Source organism: Cervus elaphus, chromosome 9, assembly GCF_910594005.1.
Source record: "Cervus elaphus chromosome 9, mCerEla1.1, whole genome shotgun sequence".
NCBI classification, from domain to species: Eukaryota; Metazoa; Chordata; class Mammalia; order Artiodactyla; family Cervidae; genus Cervus; species Cervus elaphus.
This window is the reverse complement of record NC_057823.1, coordinates 41910077-41933835: the sequence shown is the minus strand read 5'-3', so window position 1 is coordinate 41933835 and position 23759 is coordinate 41910077. Positions and strand designations below refer to the sequence as shown.

Here is a 23759-nt window from a genome sequence, read left to right as displayed (position 1 = left end):
CTGCAGGAGTTGCTTGATATTTTTGAGATTAATCCTTTGTCTGTTGCTTTGTTTGCTATTATTTTCTCCCATTCTGAAGGCTGTCTTTTCACCTTGCTTATGGTTTCCTTTGTTGTGCAAAAGCTTTTAAGTTTAATTAGGTCCCATTTGTTTATTTTTGCTTTATTTCCAATATTCTGGGAGGTGGGTCATAGAGGATCGTGCTGTGATTTATGTCAGAGAATGTTTTGCCTATGTTCTCCTCTAGGAGTTTTATAGTTTCTGGTCTTACATTTAGATCTTTAATCCACTTTCTGTTTTCTCATTGTTAGTGTATATGAATGCAAGGGATTTCTGTATGTTAATTTTATATCCTGCAACATTACTGTATTCATTGATTAGCTCTAGTAATTTTCTGGTAGAGTCTTTAGGGTTTTCTATGTAGAGGATCATGTCGTCTGCAAAGAGTGAGAGTTTTACTTCTTCTTTTCCTATCTGAATTCCTCTTATTTCTTTTTCTGCTCTGATTGCTGTGGCCAACACTTCCAAAACTACAACATGGAAGAATCTTGAAGACATCATGCTAAGTGAAATAAACCAATCACAAAGGAAAAATAATTTTGATTCATCTTATATGAGGTTCCTAGAGTGGCACAGCAGTAAAGAATCCGCCAGGCAATGCAGAAGAAGTGAGTTGGATCCCTGGGTCTGGAAGTTCCCCCAGAGAAGGAAATGGCAACCCGCTCCAGTATTCTTGCCTGGGAAATCCCAAGGACAGAGGATCCCTGGTGGGCTACAGCCCATGGGATCTCAAAGAGTCAGACATGATTTAGTGACTAAACAACAATAAAGAATAGCCAAATGCATAGAGACAGAGAGTAAAACGGTGGTTGCCAAGGACAGGGAGAAAGATAGGTAGGGAGCTGATGTTCATTGGGTAGAATTGCAGTTGGGCAATATGGAAAAATTCTGAGGATGGATGGTGATGAGGGTTGCCTAGCAATGTGAGTGTGTTTAGAGGCACAGAATTGTGCACTTTAAAATAGTGAAAATGAACAAGATCCAATTGTATAGCACAGGGAACTATATTCACTATCTGCTAATAAACCATAATGGAAAAGAATATGTCAAAGTATATACACATAGCAGACATACATACATACACACACACACACACATATATATATCTGCTGATAGCAGAAACTAACACATTGTGTATCAGCTATAATTTTTTAAAATAATAGTGAAAATGGTAAATTTTATTACATACATTTTGAACAATTTTAAAAAATATTTATTTATTTTTGGCTGCACCGGGTCTTCCTTGCTGCGCGGGTGCTTTCTCTAATTGTGGTGCACAAGCTTCTCATTGCAGTGGTATCTCCTGCTGTGGAGCACAGGCTGTGGAGTATCTAGGCTTCAGTAGTTGTGGCTACGCGTCCAGAGCCCAGGCTGAACAGTTGTGGCCCATGGGCTTAGTTGCCCAAGGCAATTCGGGTTCCTCCCAGACCAGGGCTCTAACTGACGTCCTCTGCACTGCATGGCGGATTCTTTCAACAATTTCTAAAAGGTTGCTTTGTTAGTAGGGAAAGGAGAGAGAGTAACATCAAGAAGCCCACATCAACTTACACATGGATCAAAGACAGAAGTATTTCTCACTATCAACCTTCCGGTAGTTAAGAACAAAATACACCTGTCGCCCAACGTGGGGCTCGAACCCACGACCCTGAGATTAAGAGTCTCATGCTCTACCGACTGAGCTAGCCGGGCACACAATGATTTTCTTCAGTAACTTTTACTTGAAGAAAGGGTTCCGGTTGTATCTAGCTTGAGGTTTGAAGTTGGATTTAATTGGGACAAAATTGGGGCACTAAAGACAAGATTATTGGCAGCCTGAGAAATTCAAACTCTACCAATCATGCTTGACTGACCGTCCTTCCCACTTCCGTCCCTTTTCTGCCAGCACCTTAGCCCTTCTTTTCCATCCCTGAGAAAAACAGGCGCTGAGGAGGGATAAGGTTCGCATGCTGATGCCATCGACGAGCTTAATCCATGAATTTTCAGTCCGAAGTTTAAATGCACCGTCGCGGGGTTGAGCCTATAGTGGGTGAAGGTCGCCGCCGTGCCCACAACCTGTGCAAACTCCATGCTTTCTTTAGGGTGTTTCCTTGGGTTCTGCATTTCTAAACTCTGGAGTCGAGAGAAAGCAAAACAGAAGGCATCACTCGCCCTGGAGATGCCGGGGATCGAACCCGGGGCCTCATACATGCAAAGCATGCGCTCTACCACTGAGCTACATCCCCAGCCCGCCACAAAGGCTACTCTAATTTCTATTAGGTGGTTATTGTCAAAAGGAGCAGTCGAACGAAAGGCATCTGCTAGTTGTGACAATCCAAAGCCTGCAAAGGCCAGCGGCCAGCGCTGGGAGCTATTTCAGGGTCCACTACTGACTCTGAGCGAGTGGACTTCGACCGAGATGACGATCAAGGGGAGCACAGGACCAGGATAAACACTTGGAGGCAGCGGTGGAAAAAGAAGGGAAAGTCATCCGGCACGACGCCCAAAAATGAACTGTGAGCCAAAAGAAGGAAAGTAAGATGAGGTGTAGTAAAGTCCCATGGACGGAGGAGCTTGGTAGGCTGCAGTCCATGGGGTCACTAAGAGTCGGATACACTGAGCGACTCCACTTTCGCTTTTACTTTCATTTTACATTCATTACTTTCATTTAATTTAATTTCATTTCATTTACATGCATTGGAGAAGGAAATGGCAACCCACTCCAGTGCTCTTGCCTGGAGAATCCCAGGGATGGGGGAGCCTGGTGGGCTGCCGTCTATGGGGTCGCACAGAGTCGGACACGACTGAAGCGACTTAGCAGCAGCAGCAGCAGCTACGTCTGTTAAACAACGAGAAGAGTTGTTCAGTCGCTCAGTTGTGTCTGACTCTGCCACCGCATGGACTGTAGCATGCCTGGCTTCCTTGTCTTTCACTATCTTCCAGAGCTTGCTCAAACTCATGTCCATTGAGTCAGTAATGCCATCCAACCATCTCATCCTCTGTTGTCCCCTCCTCCTCCTGCCTTCACTCTTTCCCAGCATCAGGGTCTTTTCCAATGAGTCAGTTCTTCGCATCAGGTGGCCAAAGTATTGGAGCTTCAGTATCAGCCCTTCCAATGAATATTTAGAGTTGATTTCCTTTAGGATTACTGGTTTGATCTCCTTGCTGTCCAAGGGACTCTTAAGAAGTCTTCTCCAGCACCACAGTTGGAAAGCATCGATTCTTTGGCATTCAGCCTTCTCTACCGTGCAGCTCTCACATCCATGCATGACTACTGGAAAAACCATAACTTGAGTCTGCAGACCTTTGTTGGCAAAGTGATGTCTGCTTTTTAATGAGCTGTCTAGGTTTGTCATAGCTTTTCTTCCATGGAGTGAGCGTTTTTTAAATTTCATGGCTGCAGTCACCATCTGCAGTGCTTTTGGAGCCCAAGAAAATAAGTCTCTCACTGCTTTTATTGTTTCCCCATCTACTTGCCAAGAAGTGATGGGACTGGATGCCATAATCTTAGTTTTTTGAATGTTGAGTTTTAAGCCAGTTTTTCCACTCTGCTCTTTCACCCCCGTCAAGAGGCTCTTTAACTCCTCTTCACTTTCTACCATTAGGGTGGTGTCATCTGCATATCTGAGGTTATCAATATTTCTCCCAGCAATCTTGATTCCAGCTTGGGATTCATCCAGCCTGGCATTTCACTTGATGTACTCTGCACAGAAGTTAAATAAGCAGGGTGACAATATACAGCCTTGACGTACTCCTTTCCCAATTTGGAACCAGTCCATTGCTTCATGTCTGGTTCTAACTGTTGTATCTTGACATGCATACCAGTTTCTCAGGAGGCAGGTAAGGTGGTCTGCTATTCCCATTTCTTCAAGAATTTTCCACAGTTTGTTGTGATCCACACAGTCAAAGGTTTAAGCTTAGTCAATGAAGCAGAAGTTGATGTTTTTCTGGAATTTTCTTGCTTTTTCTATGATTCAACAGATGTTGGCAATTTCATCTCTGGTTCCTCTGTCTTTTCTAGATCCAGCTTGTACATCTGGAAGTTTTTGTTTCAAGTTTTGTTGAGAAGAGGGAGTGTAGTAAAGTGTGCAATATTTGTATAAAGTAATTCAGAATTGCAAAGTTGATGCTTGGGATTGGAAGGGGGCTGAGGCATAGGCGATGGGCAAAGTTTTTCACTGTTAAATGCTCTGTACATCTGAATTTTGAGCCATATTTAAATTAATTAATCCCAAGAAAAGTTTATGAAGCTCTATTGTGTACCTAGAACTGCCGTAGAAAACTGAGAGTTCAGCCATAAGCAAAACTGACATAGTTCATTACATCTATCAGCTCTGGTTTCAGAGGAGGTCGAGTGCTAAAGAGAAAATAGAGCCAGCCTTGAGGGAGAGAATGGAGTAAAGCATGATTCTGAGAAGGTGACATTTGAAGAAAAGGGTTGAAAGGAGATGGAATGTGAGCCATGAAAGTGTCCGTGAAAAGAGAGGTCCAAGAAAAGGTAAGAGCCAGTTTAAAGGCCCTGAGTTAGGAGCCTTGTGACGTGTTATTGCAGGAATAATAAGGGGGTCCATGCAGCAGGGGAGAGTGATAGGAGATGAGGGGATGCATCTCCTATCACTTTATATGCAGGGAATGGAGAGAAAGAATAGATAGTGCCTTTAGACAGTGTGAAGACTTCAATTTTTACTCTGAGAGAGGTGGGAGCCACAGGAGAATTGGAGGAAAGGAGGATCCCTATCTGACTTAACATTTTAACAGGATTGTTCTCACAGCTGGATGGAGAAGATACGGCAGGAGAGGGACAGAAGGGGAAAGAAATGTTGTGATCATCAATTATAGGTGATGATGCTGTGGAAGAATTGAATAGATGCTGAGGACTAGGGGTGGGTCCTGTGCATTTCTCCTCTCTTGGAGAGCCTCAGAAGACTCACTGGTTTGGGCCTGAGCACCTCGACGGATGGAGTTGCTGTTAAATGGAGTGTACTGGGGAAGGCTGTGGGAAGAGCAGGTGGAGGGGCAGACAGAAGTGCATTGTGGACGTGACGGGTGTGTAACTCTCCCTTAGAACGCTTCATGTGAAGATGCTGCCCAGTGAGTTGGCTGTGGGAGCCAGGCATCCTAGGAAGAGTTGGGCTGAGGATTTGTCCGTGGAGCAGGGGGAAAGTCTTTCCAGCAGGAAAGAGATCACAAGGAAGTGAGCATAGACAGAAAGTCCAAGGACCAAGCAAGGGCAGGGAGAGGAAGAGGAAACAACCGTGCTGACCAAGAAGCTGGTAGGAAGCCATGGAAGTGGGAGAAAAGCCAGGGAGTACAGTACCCGGGAAGGAAGAGATGGTGCCAGAAGGAGGAAGCATCCGAGGAGAGAGGAGGTAAAGCCTAAGAAGCCGCCTGCCTTGACCTTTGACTTATGATCGCTGCGGTCACCGGTGACCTTAACAAGCGCGGTTTCTGAGGAGGCTGAGGAAGAAAATCTGCTTCGAGTGCCCTCGAGAGGGAGTGATGAGAGACGTGTGTGTATTAGTCGCTCAGTCGTGTCCGATTCATTGTGACCCCAGGGACTGTAACCTGCCAGACTCCCCTGTCCAGGGAATTCTCCAGGGAAGAATATCGGAGTGGGTAGCCAGTCTCTTCTCCAGGGGATCTACCCGATCCAGGGATCAAACCCGAGTTTTCGAATTGCGAGCAAACTCTTTACGGTCTGAGCCACCAGGGAAGCCCCTGAGGGGAGACCGGGTGCCAGCAAATATTATTGGCAGCTCCAGACGGGTTGGGGAGAGCCGTACAAATAAAGCTAAAGAGACAATAGAGGATTGGGTTTTGTTTTTGTTTTTGTTTTTGTTTTTTTAGGGGAGGAGGATAACACTGAATAAAGCGGGGTGGGGGGGTTGATTGTAAGTGTATTACTGGCATTAAAAGACAAAAATAAAGAATAAACGGGCAGAGGAGGACACAATCGCAAGAAAGGTAGCTACAAAAGTGGATAAAAGGCCACTCATGGGGGCGGGGGTAGGAGCAAGAGCCAGGTTCCAGACTCTAAATTTAACTTAGTAGAGGGCCGGACAAACCTGTGCTCCGGGAACCCGACACTGTGGTCCGGCGCCAGACCCTCGGGCTGTGCTGGGTCGGCCTCGGGCAGCAACTGGGAGTGGCGCCCAGGTGGGCGTGTGCTTCCACCTGTCCCGGCCCGTTTCTCACGAAGTCAGGCTTGGACAGCGCAGGCTCGCGTTAGAGCTGAGATAAGGGAGAGACGGAGAGAGGGCCGCGGGACCTCCGAGGCCGCTGGCCAAGGCGGGGTATTGAGGGGGCTCGAGCGGGAACGCAAGGCACTGGCCCGCGCTTAGATCCCCTTGACCTGTGCTACTCCGCCAGCTGTCCAGACCCACCCTCCTCTAGCGTTTCTCAGCCTGGAGCACTCGGCTCTAGCCTCTGCCAGCCGGCGTCAGCCCCGCCCTTCCTCTTACAGCGGCCGCTCGGACGCCCGCCCCGGCCGAGCACTGTCGGGTCCGGCAACTTCTCCAGCGCCGCCCGACTTCGGTGAGCTGGAGGCGCGCATGGCGGCGGTGGGGCCGCGGACGGGCCCAGGCGCCGGGGCCGAGGCGCTGGCGCTGGCAGCAGAGCTGCAAGGAGAGGCGACCTGCTCCATCTGCCTGGAGCTCTTCCGCGAGCCAGTGTCCGTCGAGTGCGGCCACAGCTTCTGCCGCGCCTGCATCGCGCGCTGCTGGGAGCGCCCGGCGACGAGGGCCACCGCCGTGTCCCACACGCTGTCCTTCTCGCTGCCCTGCCCGCAGTGTCGCGAGCCCGCGCGCCCCAGCCAGCTGCGGCCCAACCGGCAGCTGGCCGCGGTGGCCACACTGCTGCGGCGTTTCAGCCTGCCAGCCGGCGCGCCAGGAGAACACGGGCCTCCGGAGGCGGTGGCGGCCGGGTGCGCGCAGCACGGCGAACCGCTCAAGCTCTACTGCCAGGACGACGGACGGGCCATTTGCGTGGTGTGCGACCGCGCCCGCGAGCACCGCGCTCACGCCGTGTTGCCGCTGGACGAGGCGGTTCAGGAGGCTAAGGTGAGCGTCGTCCCCACCCATGCGGGTTCTCGGGACCTCCAGTCCCGGTTCTACATTCCCGCGCACGCAGGAAGGCCCAGGTGAGCCCCTGCTTTTTTTTGTCCTATCCCATGCTGCCTGGCCGGAGAAAGCAATGGCACCCCACTCCAGTACTCTTGCCTGGAAAATCCCATGGACTGAGGAGCCTGGTAGGCTGCAAGTCCATGGGGTCGCTAAGAGTCGGACGCGACTTCACTTTCACTTTTCACATTTATGTGTCGGAGAAGGAAATGGCAACCTACTCCAGTGTTCTTGCCTGGAGAATCCCAGGGACGGGGGAGCCTGGTGAGCTGCCGTCTATGGGGTCGCACAGAGTCGGACACGACTGAAGCGACTTAGCAGCAGCAGCAGCATGCTGCCTGGCATTAGCTTCGGGACTCAACGCGGCTCTCCCTCTGTCCCCAGCCTCCCACACCCCTCGCCATTTCCTTTGGGGCCCATGCTGGACCAACTGCACAATACCCCCACAGATTTGGCGATTTTCTGTCGGTCCCTGGCTTCTAGTAGTGCCTCCTTCACCGCCCCACCCACCCCAACATCTGCTACTGCTACTATCAACTCTTACCACGGGCATAGCTCTGTTTAATGTTCTCTAACCTCTTGTGGCCAAGTGAGACGACCTTCCCAGGAGGTCGGGCTAAGGGGGTGAGTGGATCCAGGGTTGAGAAGAGTGCCAAGCGCCACCTGGGATTCTGAGTGCCTGCCTCCTCCCTTTCCTGCCAACTTGCTGGGGCGTGCACTAGGAGGCCTGCGGCACAATCCCCGGTCGTTCTTTGCTCTTACTCTGCTCCAGCCCTCTTACCCAGGTGGCTTTCTGATGGTGGTGAGGAGAGCAGAAAATAGGACTAGGCAGACTGGGCGGCTGGAGCGCTTGCATTTCAGCCTACATTGTGCACAGATGGTCTTGAGGCCTAGAGACCCTGAGGTCTTTGGAATCAGCTCGCAGTTGCCCTGTACCCTTAAGTGCAGCCTGTGTAGGCTGCATCCATCCCAACCTCCACAGGTGGCTTTGATCCTCCTCCGCTTCAGTGAACAGGGCCTTCCCTTTCTTCCTGGTGGTTTCAGGAAGCCCCATGTGGGGGTTTCCAGAATCTTCTCCCCACAATGTCTTCCTTCTCACCCTCCTTCAGGAGCTCCTGGAGTCCAGGCTGAAGGTCTTGAAGAAGGATTTGGAGGACTATGAGGCCTTTCGTTCCACAGAAGAGAAGGAGAGCAAGGAGCTCCTGGTGAGAATGGCAACCCCCAGGTTGGCTCCCCCTTCCCCAACCCCGTGCCCCAGGCTGACAACAGAGGGCCCCCTACCACCCTGGCTGGGTGTGTTTGGCTTTGAAGTGTGTGACTGTGGAACAGAGGTAGATTTTAGAAATATCAGTACAGTTCAGTTCAGTTGCTCAGTCATGTCAGACTCTTTACGACCCCATGGACTGCAGCACACCAGGCCTCCCTGTCCATCTCCGTTGAACACTCAGGACTGATCTCCTTTAGGATGGACTGGTTGGATCTCCTTGCAGTCCAAGGGACTCTTAAGAATCTTCTCCAACACCACAGTTTAAAAGCATCAGTTTACTGGCTCTCAGCTTTCTTTATAGTCCAACTCTCACATCCATACACGACTACTGGAAAAACCATAGTCTTGACTAGACGGACCTTTGTTGGCAAAGTAATCAATTCAGTTCAGTTGTTCAGTTGTGTCTGACTCTTTGCAACCCCATGAACCGAAGCATGCCAGGCCTCCCTGTCCATCACCAACTCCCGGAGTTCACCCAAACTCATCTCCATTGAGTCAGGGATGCCATCCAACAAGCTCATCCTCTGTCATCCCCTTCTCCTCCTGCCCTCGATCTTTCCCAGCGTCAGGGTCTTTTCAAATGAGTCAGCTCTTTGCATCAGGTGGCCAAAGGATTGGAGTTTCAGCTTCAGTATCACTCCATCCAATGAACACTCAGGGCTGATCCCTTTTGACTGGTTGGATCTCCTTGCAGTCCAAGGGACTCTGAAGAGTCTTCTCCAACACCACAGTTCAAAAACATCAATTCTTCAGCGCTCAGTTTTCTTTATAATCCAACTCTCACATCCATACACGACTACTGGAAAAACCATAGCCTTGACTAGACGGACCTTTCTGACAAAGTAATGTCTCTGCTTTTTAATATGCTGTCTAGGTTGGTCATAACTTTCCTTCCAAGGAGTAAGCGTCTTTTAATTTCATGGCTGCAATCACCATCTGCACTGATTTTGGAGCCCCCCAAAATAGTCAGTCACTCTTTCTGCTGTTTCCCCATCTATTTGCCATGAAGTGATGGGACCAGATGCCATGATCTTAGTTTTCTGAATGTTGAGCTTTAAGCCAACTTTTTCACTCTCCTCTTTCACTTTCATCAAGAGGCTCTTTAGTTCTTCTTCACTTTCTGCCATAAGGGTGGTGTCATCTGCATATCTGAGGTTATTGATATTTCTCTCGGCAGTCTTGATTCCAGCTTGTGCTTCATCCAGTCCAGTGTTTCTCATGATGTACTCTGCATATAAGTTAAATAAGCAGGGTGACAATATACAGACTTGACATACTCCTTTTCCTATTTGGAACCAGTCTTTTGTTCCATGTCTAGTTCTAACTGTTGCTTCCTGACCTGCATACAGGTTTCTCAGGAGTCAGGTCAGGTTGTCCGGTATTCCCATCTCTTGAAGAATTTTCAACAGTTCGTTGTGATCCACACAGTCAAAGGCTTTGGCATAATTCATAAAGCAGAAACAGATGTTTTTCTGGAACTCTCTTGCTTTTTCGATGATCCAGCAGATGTTGGAAATTTGATCTCTGGTTCCTCTGCCTTTTCTAAAACCAGCTTGAACATCTGGAAGTACACAATTCATGTATTGTTGAAGCCTGGCTTGGAGAATTTTGAGCATTACTTTACTAGCGTGTGAGATGAGTGCAATTGTGCAGTAGTTTGAGCATTCTTTGGCATTGCCTTTCTTTGGGATTGGAATGAAAACTGACCTTTTCCAGTCCTGTGGCCACTGCTGAGTTTTCCAAATTTGCTGGCATATTGAGTGCAGCATTTTCACAGCATCATCTTTTAAGATTTGAAGTACCTCAACTGGAATTCCATCACCTCCACTAGCTTTGCTCATAGTGATGCTTCCTAACGCCCACTTGACTTCACATTCCAGGATGTCTGGCTCTAGGTGAGTGATCACACTATCATGATTATCTGGGTTGTGAAGATCTTTTTTGTACAGTTCTTCTGTGTATTCTTGCCACCTCTTCTTAATATCTTCTGCTTCTGTTAGGTCCATACCATTTCTGTCCTTTATTGTGTCCATCTTTGCATGAAATGTTCCCTTGGTATCTCTAATTTTCTTGAAGCGATCTCTAGTCTTTCCCATTCTATTGTTTTCCTCTATTTCTTTGCACTAATCACTGCAGCAGGCTTTTTTATCTCTCCTTGCTATTCTTTGGAACTCTGCATTCAAATGGGTATATCTTTCCTTTTCTCCTTTGCTTTTCACTTCTCTTCTTTTCACAGCTATTTGTAAGGCCTCCTCAGACAGCCATTTTACTTTTTTGCATTTCTTTTTCTTGGAAATATAATGGTATGCATATCATATGGTGTGACCATATAATTTATTACATAACCAGAGCTTTTGAGAGTAAAAGGGACAGCTAAAATAATTATTTTCGAACATCTGGCTTAAACTGGAACTGTCCCAGTGAATCAGGAAGTACAGTCCCCCTAATATGACATAACACCTCAGTTAGGGTCTGTGGAGCATATTGTAATTGAATACATTAATATTCCTGTAGAGAAACATGTGAACAGAAAATAAGTAGCCTTCTGTCAGTCTTAGGGCATGTTTTACCACCAAAGGAGTTATGAAAAAACTTTTTTTCGTTTTTAGAGTTTTTTAGATTTTTGAAATTGAGGCTAGGAGAGAGGGGGTGGGGGTGGAGGAGGGGATGGCAGAGCTGTTCCCCACCCAGCAGAGGGCAGAGGGTTTGGGGACTTGGGTTTTCAGCAGCTGACTGTGCCAGCACCCCTGTGCCCAGAGCTTGGGGTAGTATTTTATCTTCCTTGAAGTGAAACAGGAAAGTGAAATGGGGTTCATTTTGTTTAAGGTGGGCAAATGTGGGTCACTGTTATTTTCTATCTCGAAAATTCAGTTCCTGCTTGTTAGCACAGAACTCTCTAGTTGTGAAGTTGGAAAATGGAGGTAGAGGAATCTGAGGACCCCTCTAACCTTAAAGGGAGGAGAGGTTGGGTGAAGGGGGGGCATGTGTACAGATGACCCAGTGTTCTTTCCTGATCCTGAACTGCATCGGGCACACTTGTATCTCGTGCACACCTCAGGCCTTCTCCTCTGAACATTCACTTCCCTCCATAAGGAAGAACTCACCCCTCCACACCTCCACCCTCTCTGCTGGAAAAAGGAATAAACATGTGGCTCTTTGGCTATTGCTGTACATCTATGACCAGAGGGCCTTCTCCAGCTTGGGGAGCTTCATGGTATCTGATCCTACATCCCATGGCCTTGCTTAGCACTTTCTACTCTGTCCTACACCCACCCAGCCAACCCCTCTCTGGCCCATACATTCTTTATAACTGCGAAATACCTGCTTAATGAAACAATTATTGCTGCCATGAGAACAAAGAGAAAGAACATTTTTATTTGAAAATGCTCTTACTATTTAGAGAAGTGGTTCTCAACTGATGGCAATTTTGGGCCCCAGGGAACATTTGGCAATGCCTGGAGATATTTTCGGTTGTCAACACTGGGGCAGAGGTGCTACTGGTGTTTACTGGTAGAGGCCAGGGGACTGCTTAAACATCTTGCAAAGCACAGGACAAAGCCCTCCACCACAAATAATTATCTAGCCTCAAATGTCAATAGCGCCCAGGCTGGAAACCCTGATTTAGAGTATTTTGGCAAATATTGTTACACTTGTGTTATTTACACTTGTGTTATTGCGTAAGAAGCTTGGACTTTGAGGTCAGACTCCCTGGATTAGAATCCTGACTTCCCACTTCCTAGTAATTCACCTTTCTGTCTTCGTCTCCCCATTTGTAAATTGGGATAAGAGTATATCCATGCCATTGGGCAGTTGTCACCACTGAGGGAGCTGACATCTGTAAAGTGCCCCGTGTTGCTGCTGCTTGTTTACCAACATCCTGAAGACTAGGCAGCAGTGACCTGAACCCTGGGTCGCCTGACTTCAGAACTCACTTACAGTCTGCTCTTCTAGCTACTCTTTCCTCCCATTGCATTTTCAGGGAAAAGGACATTTGAGCTTGTCCTGGAGGGATGGGACTCTTCTCGCTGGCCATGAGAGGCCCCACTTGTGATATCACACAGAGTCCCTCCCACGTGTTTGTGTAAAGAATCAAGAGGATCAGGGGTGAGAGTCTGGGTCTAAAAACACAGGGGAGAAAATCCCGTGAATAGTATTAATGGAAAGAATAAAATATAAAGCTTGCACACAGCATATTCTCACTTAGGTCTTGTGGATATGCTGTTACCTCTGATCGCTGGCATTGATTTCACTTTCTTCTTTCTTTGCTGTTGTGTTCAGTCGCTAAGTCCTGTCCAACTCTTTTCGACCCCATGGACTGCAGCACAGCAGGCTTCCTTCACCATCTGCTGGAGTCTGCCCAAACTTATGTCCATTGAGTCAGTGATGCTGTATAACTATCTCATCCTCTGCCACCCCCTTCTCCTTTTGCCTTCAATTTTCCAATGAGTTGGCTCTTCACATCAGGTGGCCGAAGTATTGGAATTTCAGTTTCAGCATCAGCCCTTCCAATGAATATTCAGGATTAATTTCTTTTAGGATTGACAGGCTTTATCTCCTTGCAGTCCAAGGAACTCAAGAATCTTCTCCATCACCACAATTCAAAAGCATCAATTCTTCAGTGCTTAGCCTTCTTTATGGTTCAACTTTCACATCCATACATGACTACCAGAAAAACCATAGCTTTTACTAAACGGCTATCACTTTGTCAGCAAAGTGATGTCTTTGCTTTTTACCACACTGTCTAGGTTTGTCATAGCTTCCCTTCCAAGGAGCAAATGTCTTTTAATTTTATGGCTGCAGTTACCATCTGCAGTGATTTTGGAGCCCAAGAAAATAAAATCTGGTTTCCACTTTTTCCCCCTCTATTTGCCGTGAAGTGATGGGACCGGATGTCATGATCTTCGTTTTTTGAAAGTTGAGTTTCAAACCAGCTTTTTCACTCTCCTCTTGCACCCTCATCAAGAGGCTCTTTAGATCCTCTTCATTTTCTGCCATTAGAGTGGTATCAACTGCATATCTGAGTTTGATATTTTCTCAGTAGTCTTGATTTTAGCTTGTGATTCATCTAGCCCAGTGTTTCGGCTAATGTACTCTGCATAGAAGTTAAATAAGCAGGGTGACAATATACAGCCTTGACATACTCCTTTCCCAATTTGGAACCAGTCCGTTGTTCCACGTACGGTTCTAACTGTTGATTCGTGACCTGTATACAGGTTTCTCTTGCGGCAGGTAAGGTGGTCTGGTATTCCCATCTCTTTAAGAATTTTCTATAGTTTGTTGTGATCCACACAATATTCAGCCTGGCAGCAACAGAACCAATGTGGAGGCCTGATACAGCATCATCCTTGAAGGAAACCAGTTACTTGGTAGCAGATGGATTGCCTTGGACCTCTTCCACCCTGGAAGGGACAGTATTTTATCTTGGCTGAAACTGACACATATTCTGAGTAAGAACTATCTTTTCTGCCTGTGGAGCCTCAGTCAGCACTACTAAGGGCTTAAAAACTGATTCATCAACATGCTTTATGATCCTAAAGTGACTTGGGTGTCTGATTAAAGAGGGAATTTAAATATTGGAAGTTCTTTGAGGGACTTCCCTGGCAGGTCTGGTGTTTAGAACTCCATGCTTCCACTACAAAGGCATGGGTTCAATCCCTATTCAGGGGACTAAGATCCCATATGCCATGTGGCCAAAAACACAAAAAACAAAACCAAAAAAAAGCTGTGAAAGTAGAGTTATTTAAAATTTACTTCCAGTTTTGCAATTTTGATGTTCTATTAGTACATGTTTTAACACTGAATATGCTTCTTTAAATGTGAGACCTGACACCGTTTCTCTATACCTTGCTTCAGCCTTGCAGCCTAACAATGGCTTAGGGTAATATGTTGGCTTGTCTGTCTGACAGCCAGTGACATCGTTGGTTCACTTTAAGTTTCTATGTCTTAAAACGAATTTTCACCGGCACCCCCAGCTCCACAAAGGTTTTGCTTCAAAGTCACACCTTAAAGTTGCCTTGTAAATCATCTATTAAATCATTGCCAAAAATGTTGAACTTAATAGAAGTGAGGAGAGTTTGACAGCATTATGTTTGAGATCTCACTGTGTGCTATAAAAGGTGCTTTCCAACTCTACAACTTTAATGTTTTCCAACTTTCCAACTCTGGTAACTTGAAACCATAATGTGTTTGCATTTCCACAGAATAAAGATCATAAATTTGGCAACACACACAGAATAGTGGGTTGGCTACTGCAAAGTTGCTACAAGGGTAGGGGCTGGCACGGTTTTATCAGACAGGTTACTGATAAAGGAGTAACCCATTTGAGGAGGCCATTCCTTATAGGATGGTTTAAGATAATATTTCTGGGAGAGCTGTAACTGTAATTAGGTCTCGGTTTGGTGGCATGGGGCTTAGCATAAGTGACTCCACTTGGAGCCTGTTGTCTTGTTTTTAACACAAAATAAATGTGTTTGGGGACCTCTGCTTATCTTTACAGTGACTACAGAAGGCACTGATTTATCCCTTCCACTTTTCAAATGAGGAAACTGCAGCCCTGGGTGGTTCTGGAGTGAGTTTGAAGTTGTCTTAGGTTGATGGGAAAGCCCAGGTCTAAAGTGACACATGGGTACAGCTGTGACAGGGGAAGGGAAAGCACATGTTGAGGCTACTGCATGCTCGGAACTGTGAAACTTAAACACTAGAGTGTGTGTACTGTGGGTATGTGTACATGACTTTCTGACCCCCTAGCACTGAGGGAGACGGAACCCTGTCCTGGGAGATGGCTCAGAGGCTCCCATCCAAGTGGGATGGGATCGATGACACATCGATGACCATATCCCTTGCCTTCTTCAACTTCACTTCTCCTGAGACAGAAGCAGATGGCAGCTGAGCAAGAGAAGGTAGGGGCGGAGTTCCAGGCTCTGCGGGCCTTCCTGGTGGAGCAGGAGGGTCGGCTCCTAGGCCGCCTGGAGGAGCTGTCCCGGGAGGTGACACAGAAGCAGAATGAGAACCTGGCCCAGCTTGGGGATGAGATTGCCCAGCTCTCCAAGCTCAGCAGTCAGATCCAGGAGACAACGTGCAGGCCTGATCTTGACTTTCTCCAGGTGAGTCTGGCTTGTCCAGGGGTATGAGTCATTAATTTTAAGGCAGGAGGCTTGAATTTATCCCTCCCACTTTGCAAATAAGGAAACAGCAGCGAGAACAGAATTAGTTTAGTAGAATCACACAACCTGGAGCCAAAGGGTAGTAAAGAGAAAAGCCCTGATTTTCCTGGGGTTAGCAGTCTAAAAGGATGTGATTAAAATTTTTCTTGACCATGATCCACAATAATATATCTTACAGTGCATTCTATTATATACATATGTGTGAAAAAAAAAGTCTAAGAAAATAATACCTGTATTACATGTGATGCACTTTGATGTTTTCTATTCTATCATATGTCCTTCTAAAATAAATAGTCACAATCCACTAATTAAACTTCACAAGTCACAAATGGACAAATGGATCAAGAGAGGTCATTTAAGGGAATTCCCTGGTGGTCCAGTGGTCAGGACCCTTGTGCTTTCACACACATCAGGGAAATAAGAGCCCACAAGCCATGCAGCCAAAAAAAAAAAAAAAAAAAGGTCATTTAAAAGGCTCTGGTCTAAGAATTTTTTCACCTTGTTTTATGGACATGACCGAGCGACTAACACTTTATGTCCCTGGATATGTTCCAATGTTTCCTGGCTTAAAGTCTATGGGAACTTGAATAGAATTTATATCTTGCTGTTGTGTGAAAATTGTATAAATCTTAATTATGTTGGATTGGTTCACAGTGCTTTTCAGATCTATTATATCCTTCTACTTGTCTGTCTCTTCATTTTATTAATTTTTGAGAGTCTGATATTGAAACTTCAACTAAAAATCTTATCTACTTAAAAAATAATTGTGATATATAGTGGAACTGTATGTAACTTTGTTCTATATTTTCCAAGTCTCTGGTAAATGTGTTATCATACTTTCATAATTTAAAAAATAAAAAAGAAGAAAAATAATCTATTTGGGGAAAAAAGCACTGAGCTGAGTGACAAGTTGTTGCATAGGGGCTGTAAGTTGTCTTGAAAGTGTTAGTCCCTCAGTGATGTCCAACTCTTTGCAATCCCATGGACTATAGCCAGCCAGGCTCTTCTATATAGGCAAGAATACTAGAGTGGGTTGCCTTTTCCTTCTCCAGGGGATCTTCGCTACCCAGGGATCGAACCCAGGTCTCTGGCATTTTCCCATCTGAGCCACTAGAGAAGCCCCATCAGTTTTCTTAGGTGATGTTAAAAGCAGAAGCAATGCTGAGTCCTGGCACTTGTCTCTAGTGACGATTCTGTAATGATGGGAGCAATTGCAGAGGGGTGGGCAGGGTTGAGGGGTCTACCTTGATGAGACACGCAGTGGTCTGCCATATGAGGAAGCTGTTGCCACATGGGGCCCATGCAACCAGTGTGTGTGTGGGGTCATACATCTCCGTATTGCTTATTCCTCTGGAATCAGGGCAAGGGACCAGTTTTATTTTCTCAAAGGTGAATGCTGATTTGGTTTTCTCTTACTTTTCCTTCCAGGAATTCAAAAATACACTAAGCAGGTGAGTGGACCTAACAATACCTGGGGCCTCTCTAAGCTGGCTCTTCTCTTCTACTGTGCTTCCTCTAGTCATTCCCCATCCTGACTTCTCACATCCTGTTCCCCTCACCAACTTACCTGAGTACTTTCTGAGGCAAGCTTCTGCTGCCTGGCCATGGGTATTCGGCACAGGGTCAGGCTCTTCTTTTCACCTTTCTTTACCCAGAGGACCTCACTATTCTAACTGTCAAGCCCAGTGGGAGTGGGACAGTGGTTGTGGGCCTTCTTCAGGGTCCTTGTCCTGCAGGTGCAGCAATGTGCCTGCCCCCAAGCCAACCACAGTCTCTTCTGAGATGAAGAATAAAGTCTGGAATGCTTCCCTCAAGACCTTTGTCTTAAAGGGGCTGCTCAAGAAGTTCAAAGGTAGGGGCCTGTGTGTGGGGCTGGGCCTTGCAGTCCTGGTGTTGGTGGTTTAGGGTCCTAAGGATGTGCTTTTCCAGAAGCTGTGTGATAAAACAGGAACTAGTGTGTCTCTCAAAGGCAGATTGGTTCGGGCAGTTAGTGGTGGCTAATTTATTTAGAACCCCCACCCCTACCCCAGGACACAAAGCTTCAACTGAAGACAGATGGAGTCGAGGGTCATTAGGGTCAGAAAGAAGGATGAGGAAGGAGAGCTCAGCTCAGAATGGCTCCAGACAAAAGAGGAGGAAGTGGGAGAGGTAGAGTTAGACTACTGTCCCCTTTCTACCCTTGGGCTTGGCCCGGTACCTGCTTGTCCTCTCTGGGTTATCTGGGGGAGTGAGTGAGTCAGTGGGGCTTAAAAGTCAAGAGATGGTGTCACTGTCATTGCCAGATAGAAATTTTCCATGTCATTCATGTTTCTTCTCTTCAGAGGATCTTCGAGAAGAGCTGGAGAAAGAGGAAAAAGGTATGATGGTTATTGTGACAGTGAGTACCTGTCATTTGGCCATGTGGAGATACAGTGACTGTCTCTCTGGGCTCTGTGCGTGGTTGATTCCTTCTGCCCATCTATCTAAGCAACTCTGCCATCAGATGTCCTTTCTCCCTCATCCTCGTAATTATGATTCCTTCAGGTCACAGTGGGGCCCATAGGCCTATAAAGCTATGGGTCACTCCAGAGTAGGAGTGCCCTGCACCTTGGGGTATTTAAATCTGGAAGGGCTTGTCAGTCACCTGGACAAACCTCTCTTCCCTGTTCCCACTCCTAGACAGACGAAGACCTCTTCTGGGGACAGGGGTTGTGTGCTGGGTCAGGGGTCAGACTGAAAACAGGAAGGGTAGCAGTTATTACTCTTGCAGAGTTCTGGGGTGAGTGGGATCTAACCCCAGTGGGCTGGGAAAGTGGGGAGGGGAAGGAACATATTCCTGATGCTGATGACTAAGCTAAGTCATATCTTACCCAGTAAACCAACTGAGTCAGACTATGTCCTCCTCTGCTCAGGACTCTGTGACAGCCCAGCCTCTCCCTCTCACTCAGTAAGGGCTGGAGTCCTTGCACTGGTCTTCAGGTCCCATGAAATCTAGCCTCACTGCATACTCTTCCCCTGGTTCACTCTGTGCAGCCACACATGCGCTTGCTGCTCCTGGAATGCACCAAGAGCACACAGCTACCTCAGGGCCTTTGCACTGCACTGGCTGTGCCAGGGCCTGGAACACCCTTCCCCCAGACAGCCACCTATCTGGCTTTCTCATCTCCTTGATGTCTGTGCTCATATGCACATTTTCGGTAAGGCCTTCCCTGGCCCGTCTAGTTGACATTACAGCCTGTTCTCCTGATCCCTTTATCATTTATTGTCTCTCCTCCTTCTCCCCATAGAAAGGAAGCTGTGGGAGGGCAGGGATATTCCTCTGTGGGATTCACAGGACCTAGAACAGACCTGGAACATAGTAGTACTTACAGCAAGTGTGTGTATTTTAACTTTTCATTATGGAAGGTTTCAAACAAACACTAAAGTAGAGAGAAGAGCATAACAAGTATTATGTACTCATCATATACCTTCAGCAATTATCAACTTACGACTAGTATTTTTCATAAACATCCCTACCCACTTCTTGCCACTGGATTATTTTGAAGATAATTGTGATTTCACATATATCTCAGTATGCTGTCTCTAAAGAGACATACTTTAAAAAAAGCATAAAGAGAAAACCATTGTTATAAATAAAAAATTAATGATTCTTTCCAGTATCTAGTGTCCAAAATTCCCCAAGTGTCTTTTTGCTATAAAATACAGTTTAATAATACATGTATGTTTTAAGTAAAATTTTACATAGTATCACAAAGGTAATATAATAGCAAAGAAAACTTTATCGACAAACTTTTCCATAAATTATGATACAAGTCTTTTAAACTGGATTTATCGATTTGTTTGAATTGAGATCCAAATCAAGCCCATAAACTGCAGTTGTGTGATTTCAACATATACTTATTTGAGGGGACAGTGGGGCGAGGGGAGCTGTGCAAGGAGCCTGCATGGGAAGTCTTCCTCCCTGTCTCCCCACCCCGCCTACCCCTCCTCCCTCCGCAGTGGAGCTGACCTTAGACCCCGACACGGCCAACCCCCGCCTCATCCTCTCTCTGGATCTTAAGAGCGTGCGCCTTGGACAACAAGCCCAGGACCTGCCCAGCCACCCGCGCCGCTTCGACACCAACACACGAGTTCTGGCTTCCTGCGGTTTCTCCTCTGGGAGGCACCACTGGGAAGTGGAAGTGGGCTCCAAGGACGGCTGGGCCTTCGGCGTGGCCCGGGAGAGCGTGCGCCGCAAGGGTCTCACGCCCTTCACCCCGGAGGAGGGCGTCTGGGCGCTGCAGCTCAACAACGGGCAGTACTGGGCGGTGACCAGCCCTGAACGGACGCCCCTCAGCTGTGGGCACCTGTCCCGCGTGCGGGTCGCCCTGGACCTGGAGGTGGGGGCTGTGTCCTTCTACGCTGCAGAGGACATGCGCCACATCTATACGTTCCGCGTCAACTTCCAAGAACGCGTGTTCCCTCTTTTCTCTGTCTGCTCCACCGGCACCTACTTGCGAATCTGGCCTTGAGAGTCATTGCCCGGCCTCCCGGAGGGAGTAAACCAGTCAAGGGTGAACCCCTCCCAGTCCTGGCTGCCCATGGGAAGGGTTGTTGCCCTCGGATGGAACCTCCTGGACACTTTGGGTCTATCTTTCTGACTGTTGCCCCAGGCTGCCTTAGAGGGGCTTCTGCAGACCACAACATCAAAGACATGAGATTGGGCTACTGGGGAAAAGGGCTCTAAGGCTAATTGAGAAGGGGAATATATGGCCTTGGACTCTCCCTCCTGTCTCTTGCCTGTTGTCCCGGTGAGGATTTGGCCTGAACTGTAAGGAGGTGGAGGTGGATGAAGAGAGGAGCCCAGCTCCACCAGAGGTGCTTCCTATCACTACCCCAGTTCAGCAGGACCTCTAGTTCCGTGGAACAAAACCAAGCTCTGGCTGTGCAAGGGGGCAGCTTCATGATCCCTTCTGCTTTGCCGTCTTGTCAGCTGCCAGCTTTGCCTTCAGAAACATGGATCTGGCTAGCTTGACAAAGTCGTCTACTCAGGGAGGAGCATGGTATTTCCAGCCCGAAGGAGAGTCTAGGCCAGAACTGGGAAGAGACTTTTGATATGTACAATAGGAACAGCCCAGGACAACAGCCTTTTGGCATTGCTGTCACTCAACACAGCTTAGCCTGATGAGAGTATATGTACATCCTTGGCCACAATGACAGACCCACATTCTCACATTTGCCTAAACCCTTTCCAAGTGCCAAAGTACAGTCTCCCTTGGGTAAGGAGACCAAAGATTATGGAATTTTGAAACTCAAGGCAGCACTTAAAATTTTACAGAAGCAACTAACTCCAGCATGGAAATGTGCAGGGCACAGGCATATCCCTGACAGACAGTTCCAGGAGCTTCTCAAATGTATGCCAACGGCAAAAGACCCTGGTTTCAAGGTCTGCTCAGTCTGTACCCTGGTCTGTGTTAGTCCCTTGGCTAATTGTTCCCCAGATTCTGTATGGCTGTGTTTCTGGGAGAGTGGAGGTGGGCTGTTCACTGCTTAGTATGCTCCTGGAAAGGGGGATGGAAATACAGACTGTGAGCTCATTTATATGGTGCCTTGGCTAATTCTTAACTCCCCCAGTTTGAATGCAAGAGCAGTTGTGAGCAAAGTTTCTGCCAGACTGGGTGGGCATGTGTGTTTATGTGTGTGAGGAACATCTGTATGTGTGTATATGTCTTTGATCTCAGGAATGGGGTGCAGGGCCATGTGAATTTTATAGAGGGCATTTATAAGTATGCATATAGGGTTTAGGTATGAAAAGACCTAGGTCAGTATGGTCACACCCTATTATTGATTTGTTGTTGTAAAATATTAATATTAGCCACCCCATATTTAGGTGAAGGTCAAAGGTTTCCTTCCCCCATTACCTAACTACCTAGCTAGATGAAAGCCAGTCTCAGACCTCATTCTGTCCTGCACATATTGTTGGCATGCAGGGACAGTGACAATTAAATAGTCTGACTTACAAGCATCTTGAAGTTTCCATGCTCTGTCCCTGAGATGTTTCAAGCACACTTTGTGGACAAGGGGCTGTAAGAGAGACGTTTTGTTCAGGCCAGCATGAACTGTTCTGGAGAAGGAAATGGCAATCCACTCCAGTGTTCTTGCCTGGAGAATCCCAGGGACGGCGGAGCCTGGTGGGCTGCCATCTATGGGGTCGCACAGAGTTGGACATGACTGAAGTGACTTAGCAGCAGCAGCAGCAGAGGTAGACCCAGTGGACATAACACCTGGCAATCAGAATCCAGTGTCCTATAGGCTAGGGACAGGATCATTTAAGAGTTCAGCCTACAGCAGCATCCCAAAGGGTAAATCCTATGTTGTTTAGCTCTAGAACACTGTACCCAATCCATGTATTTGAATACACTGATTTCTACAAGGAAAATCCATTTCTAACATTCATTTACTAATTAAATTGCCTAATGTTATCATCAAGCCCTCATGTATGGCTGTATGGCTTGTATGGCTTTTTGATTGAGTGTTACAATTACCCTTTCTATCCTCTAATAACTGTGCTGAAGTACTGCAACACATTATAGATCACAAAAGGTAGGGTGACTGGTAGAGGTGCCTGTAGGATCAGGTCTGGGCACTGCAGAGCTGGCTCTCTGTGTGTAAATGTGAATATGACTATCTGTCTGTCAGAGTTTGTAGAATAACTAGATAGATATATACATATCCGAAGACGTAACAACAGTACATAACAATCACATGTGGTTGGTAAGAGAGATGTTCTCTCTTGGTCTCCAGGGTGATGTAGGATGTCACAATGCTGGTGTGAGTATGCCTGTTTATACATTTTCCTCTTCCATCCTTTGACCATTGTAAGCTCTCTGAGGTGTCTGGGCCTCTGAGAGCAATGACTGGCCTAATTTGGTTTCCTTCTGACACCACCTGTTCATTGGTCCTGGATCCTTGAGAGCTACTTTGATATGATAACCCACATCCTTGACACCAGACCCTCACACTAGTCCTCAGCATCCAGACAGGAGGGCACCTAGGAAACTTCCTTGGGCCTGGCTACCCAGTGATCAAAGTCATCTGGCCTTGAAGGCACCAAAGAACAGATTGGGCCATCAGACCAAGTTCCATCAACTGCAGACACACACACTTTCTGACCATTTCCGGGCTAGGGTTCCTGTCCCTTACCTGGGCTTTCAACCTCTGCCCTTTGCTCCGTGGGTCCCTTGGGAGGCCATGAAGGACCCAACTCTCCCAAAGTCCAAGACAGGCCTCTTAACGGTTGCTTTTTCCTAATTTGCTTTAAGTTGCCATAGATATGAGAACCCACATCCTTGACACCAGACCCTCACACTGGTCCTCAGCATCCAGACGGGAAGGCACCTAGGAAACTTCCTTGGGCCTGGGTCTCCTGTCCTGATGCAGTCGTTAACACACTGACCATCTGATTTTCCCGCCATTCTCTACCAATCTCTCCCTCCTGATCATCTCTTCTACCAGGCTAGCTGGATTCCTCTCAGGACAGGCATATTGTCACCATTCCTTTAGCCTTCCCCTCAGGGCCTCGGCCTTGAACCCTATTCTCAGACACAATTTCTAGTGGACCTCTCTACTCAAGTCTTGCCCCTGATTCCTAGGCCAGGCGGAAGGCCCCGGGCCCTCCAACATTTCCGCCCACTGGTGGCCCCACCCCCTACCGCAGCGCGCCCCGCCCTCACCCGATCCTTCCTAGCTTCCGCCCACCCACGTGGTCCCCTCTACGCTGGACTTTCTCCCAGGATTTGCGGCTCAGTCTGTGACACTGACACTTACTGATGTTGCAGACTCAGCTGCAGCAGCCGGACGGGGCGGTCACTGGCTGAAGGGCGCGAGCCCCGCCTTTCGGCGTAGCTCTTCTGTCTGCGGCTGCGCGATGATCATAGCGGTATCAACTGCTCGTGCGCAGAGTGCAGATTCGCAGTTGGCTCCATAGCTCAGGGGTTAGAGCACTGGTCTTGTAAACCAGGGGTCGCGAGTTCAAATCTCGCTGGGGCCTACGTAAGTTTTTTTTTTTCCCCCACCACTCTCTCTCTGGAGAGGGGAAGATGCACTTGCCAACACAACTTTCCGCCATACTGAAAGCCTAGACTTAAATTAAGCAGATCTGAGTGTTTTTGACCCTCAAGTGGCCGCCACTTATCGCTCCTTCCAACCCTCCTGTAG

General features: G+C 47.4%; 1 protein-coding gene and 3 non-coding genes across 5 annotated transcripts; 2 read left to right on the top strand and 2 right to left on the bottom strand.

Annotated features, from left to right (window-relative positions):
• Nucleotides 1-1676: 1676 nt before the first annotated feature.
• On the bottom strand, nt 1677-1749 carry TRNAK-CUU. Its single transcript has one exon. It is a non-coding gene; the product is annotated as a tRNA-Lys (tRNA).
• A 461-nt stretch (nt 1750-2210) lies between these two features.
• On the bottom strand, nt 2211-2282 carry TRNAA-UGC. Its single transcript has one exon. It is a non-coding gene; the product is annotated as a tRNA-Ala (tRNA).
• A 3814-nt stretch (nt 2283-6096) lies between these two features.
• TRIM7 (tripartite motif containing 7) lies at nt 6097-21139 on the top strand. Of its 2 annotated transcripts, none has more exons than XM_043912479.1 (7): nt 6097-7094; nt 8264-8359; nt 15294-15524; nt 17013-17035; nt 17321-17436; nt 17906-17941; nt 19563-21139. In XM_043912479.1, exons 1-7 carry the CDS (start codon nt 6588-6590, stop codon nt 20072-20074), a joined length of 1521 nt encoding a protein of 506 aa, XP_043768414.1. In that variant the 5' UTR covers nt 6097-6587; the 3' UTR covers nt 20075-21139. The 2 variants fall into 2 exon arrangements, with proteins under 2 accessions (XP_043768414.1, XP_043768415.1); XM_043912480.1 differs by lacking the exon at nt 6097-7094 and adding an exon at nt 7156-7174.
• Nucleotides 21140-23519: 2380 nt separating this feature from the next.
• Nucleotides 23520-23592, top strand: TRNAT-UGU. The gene has a single exon. It is a non-coding gene; the product is annotated as a tRNA-Thr (tRNA).
• Nucleotides 23593-23759: the final 167 nt, after the last annotated feature.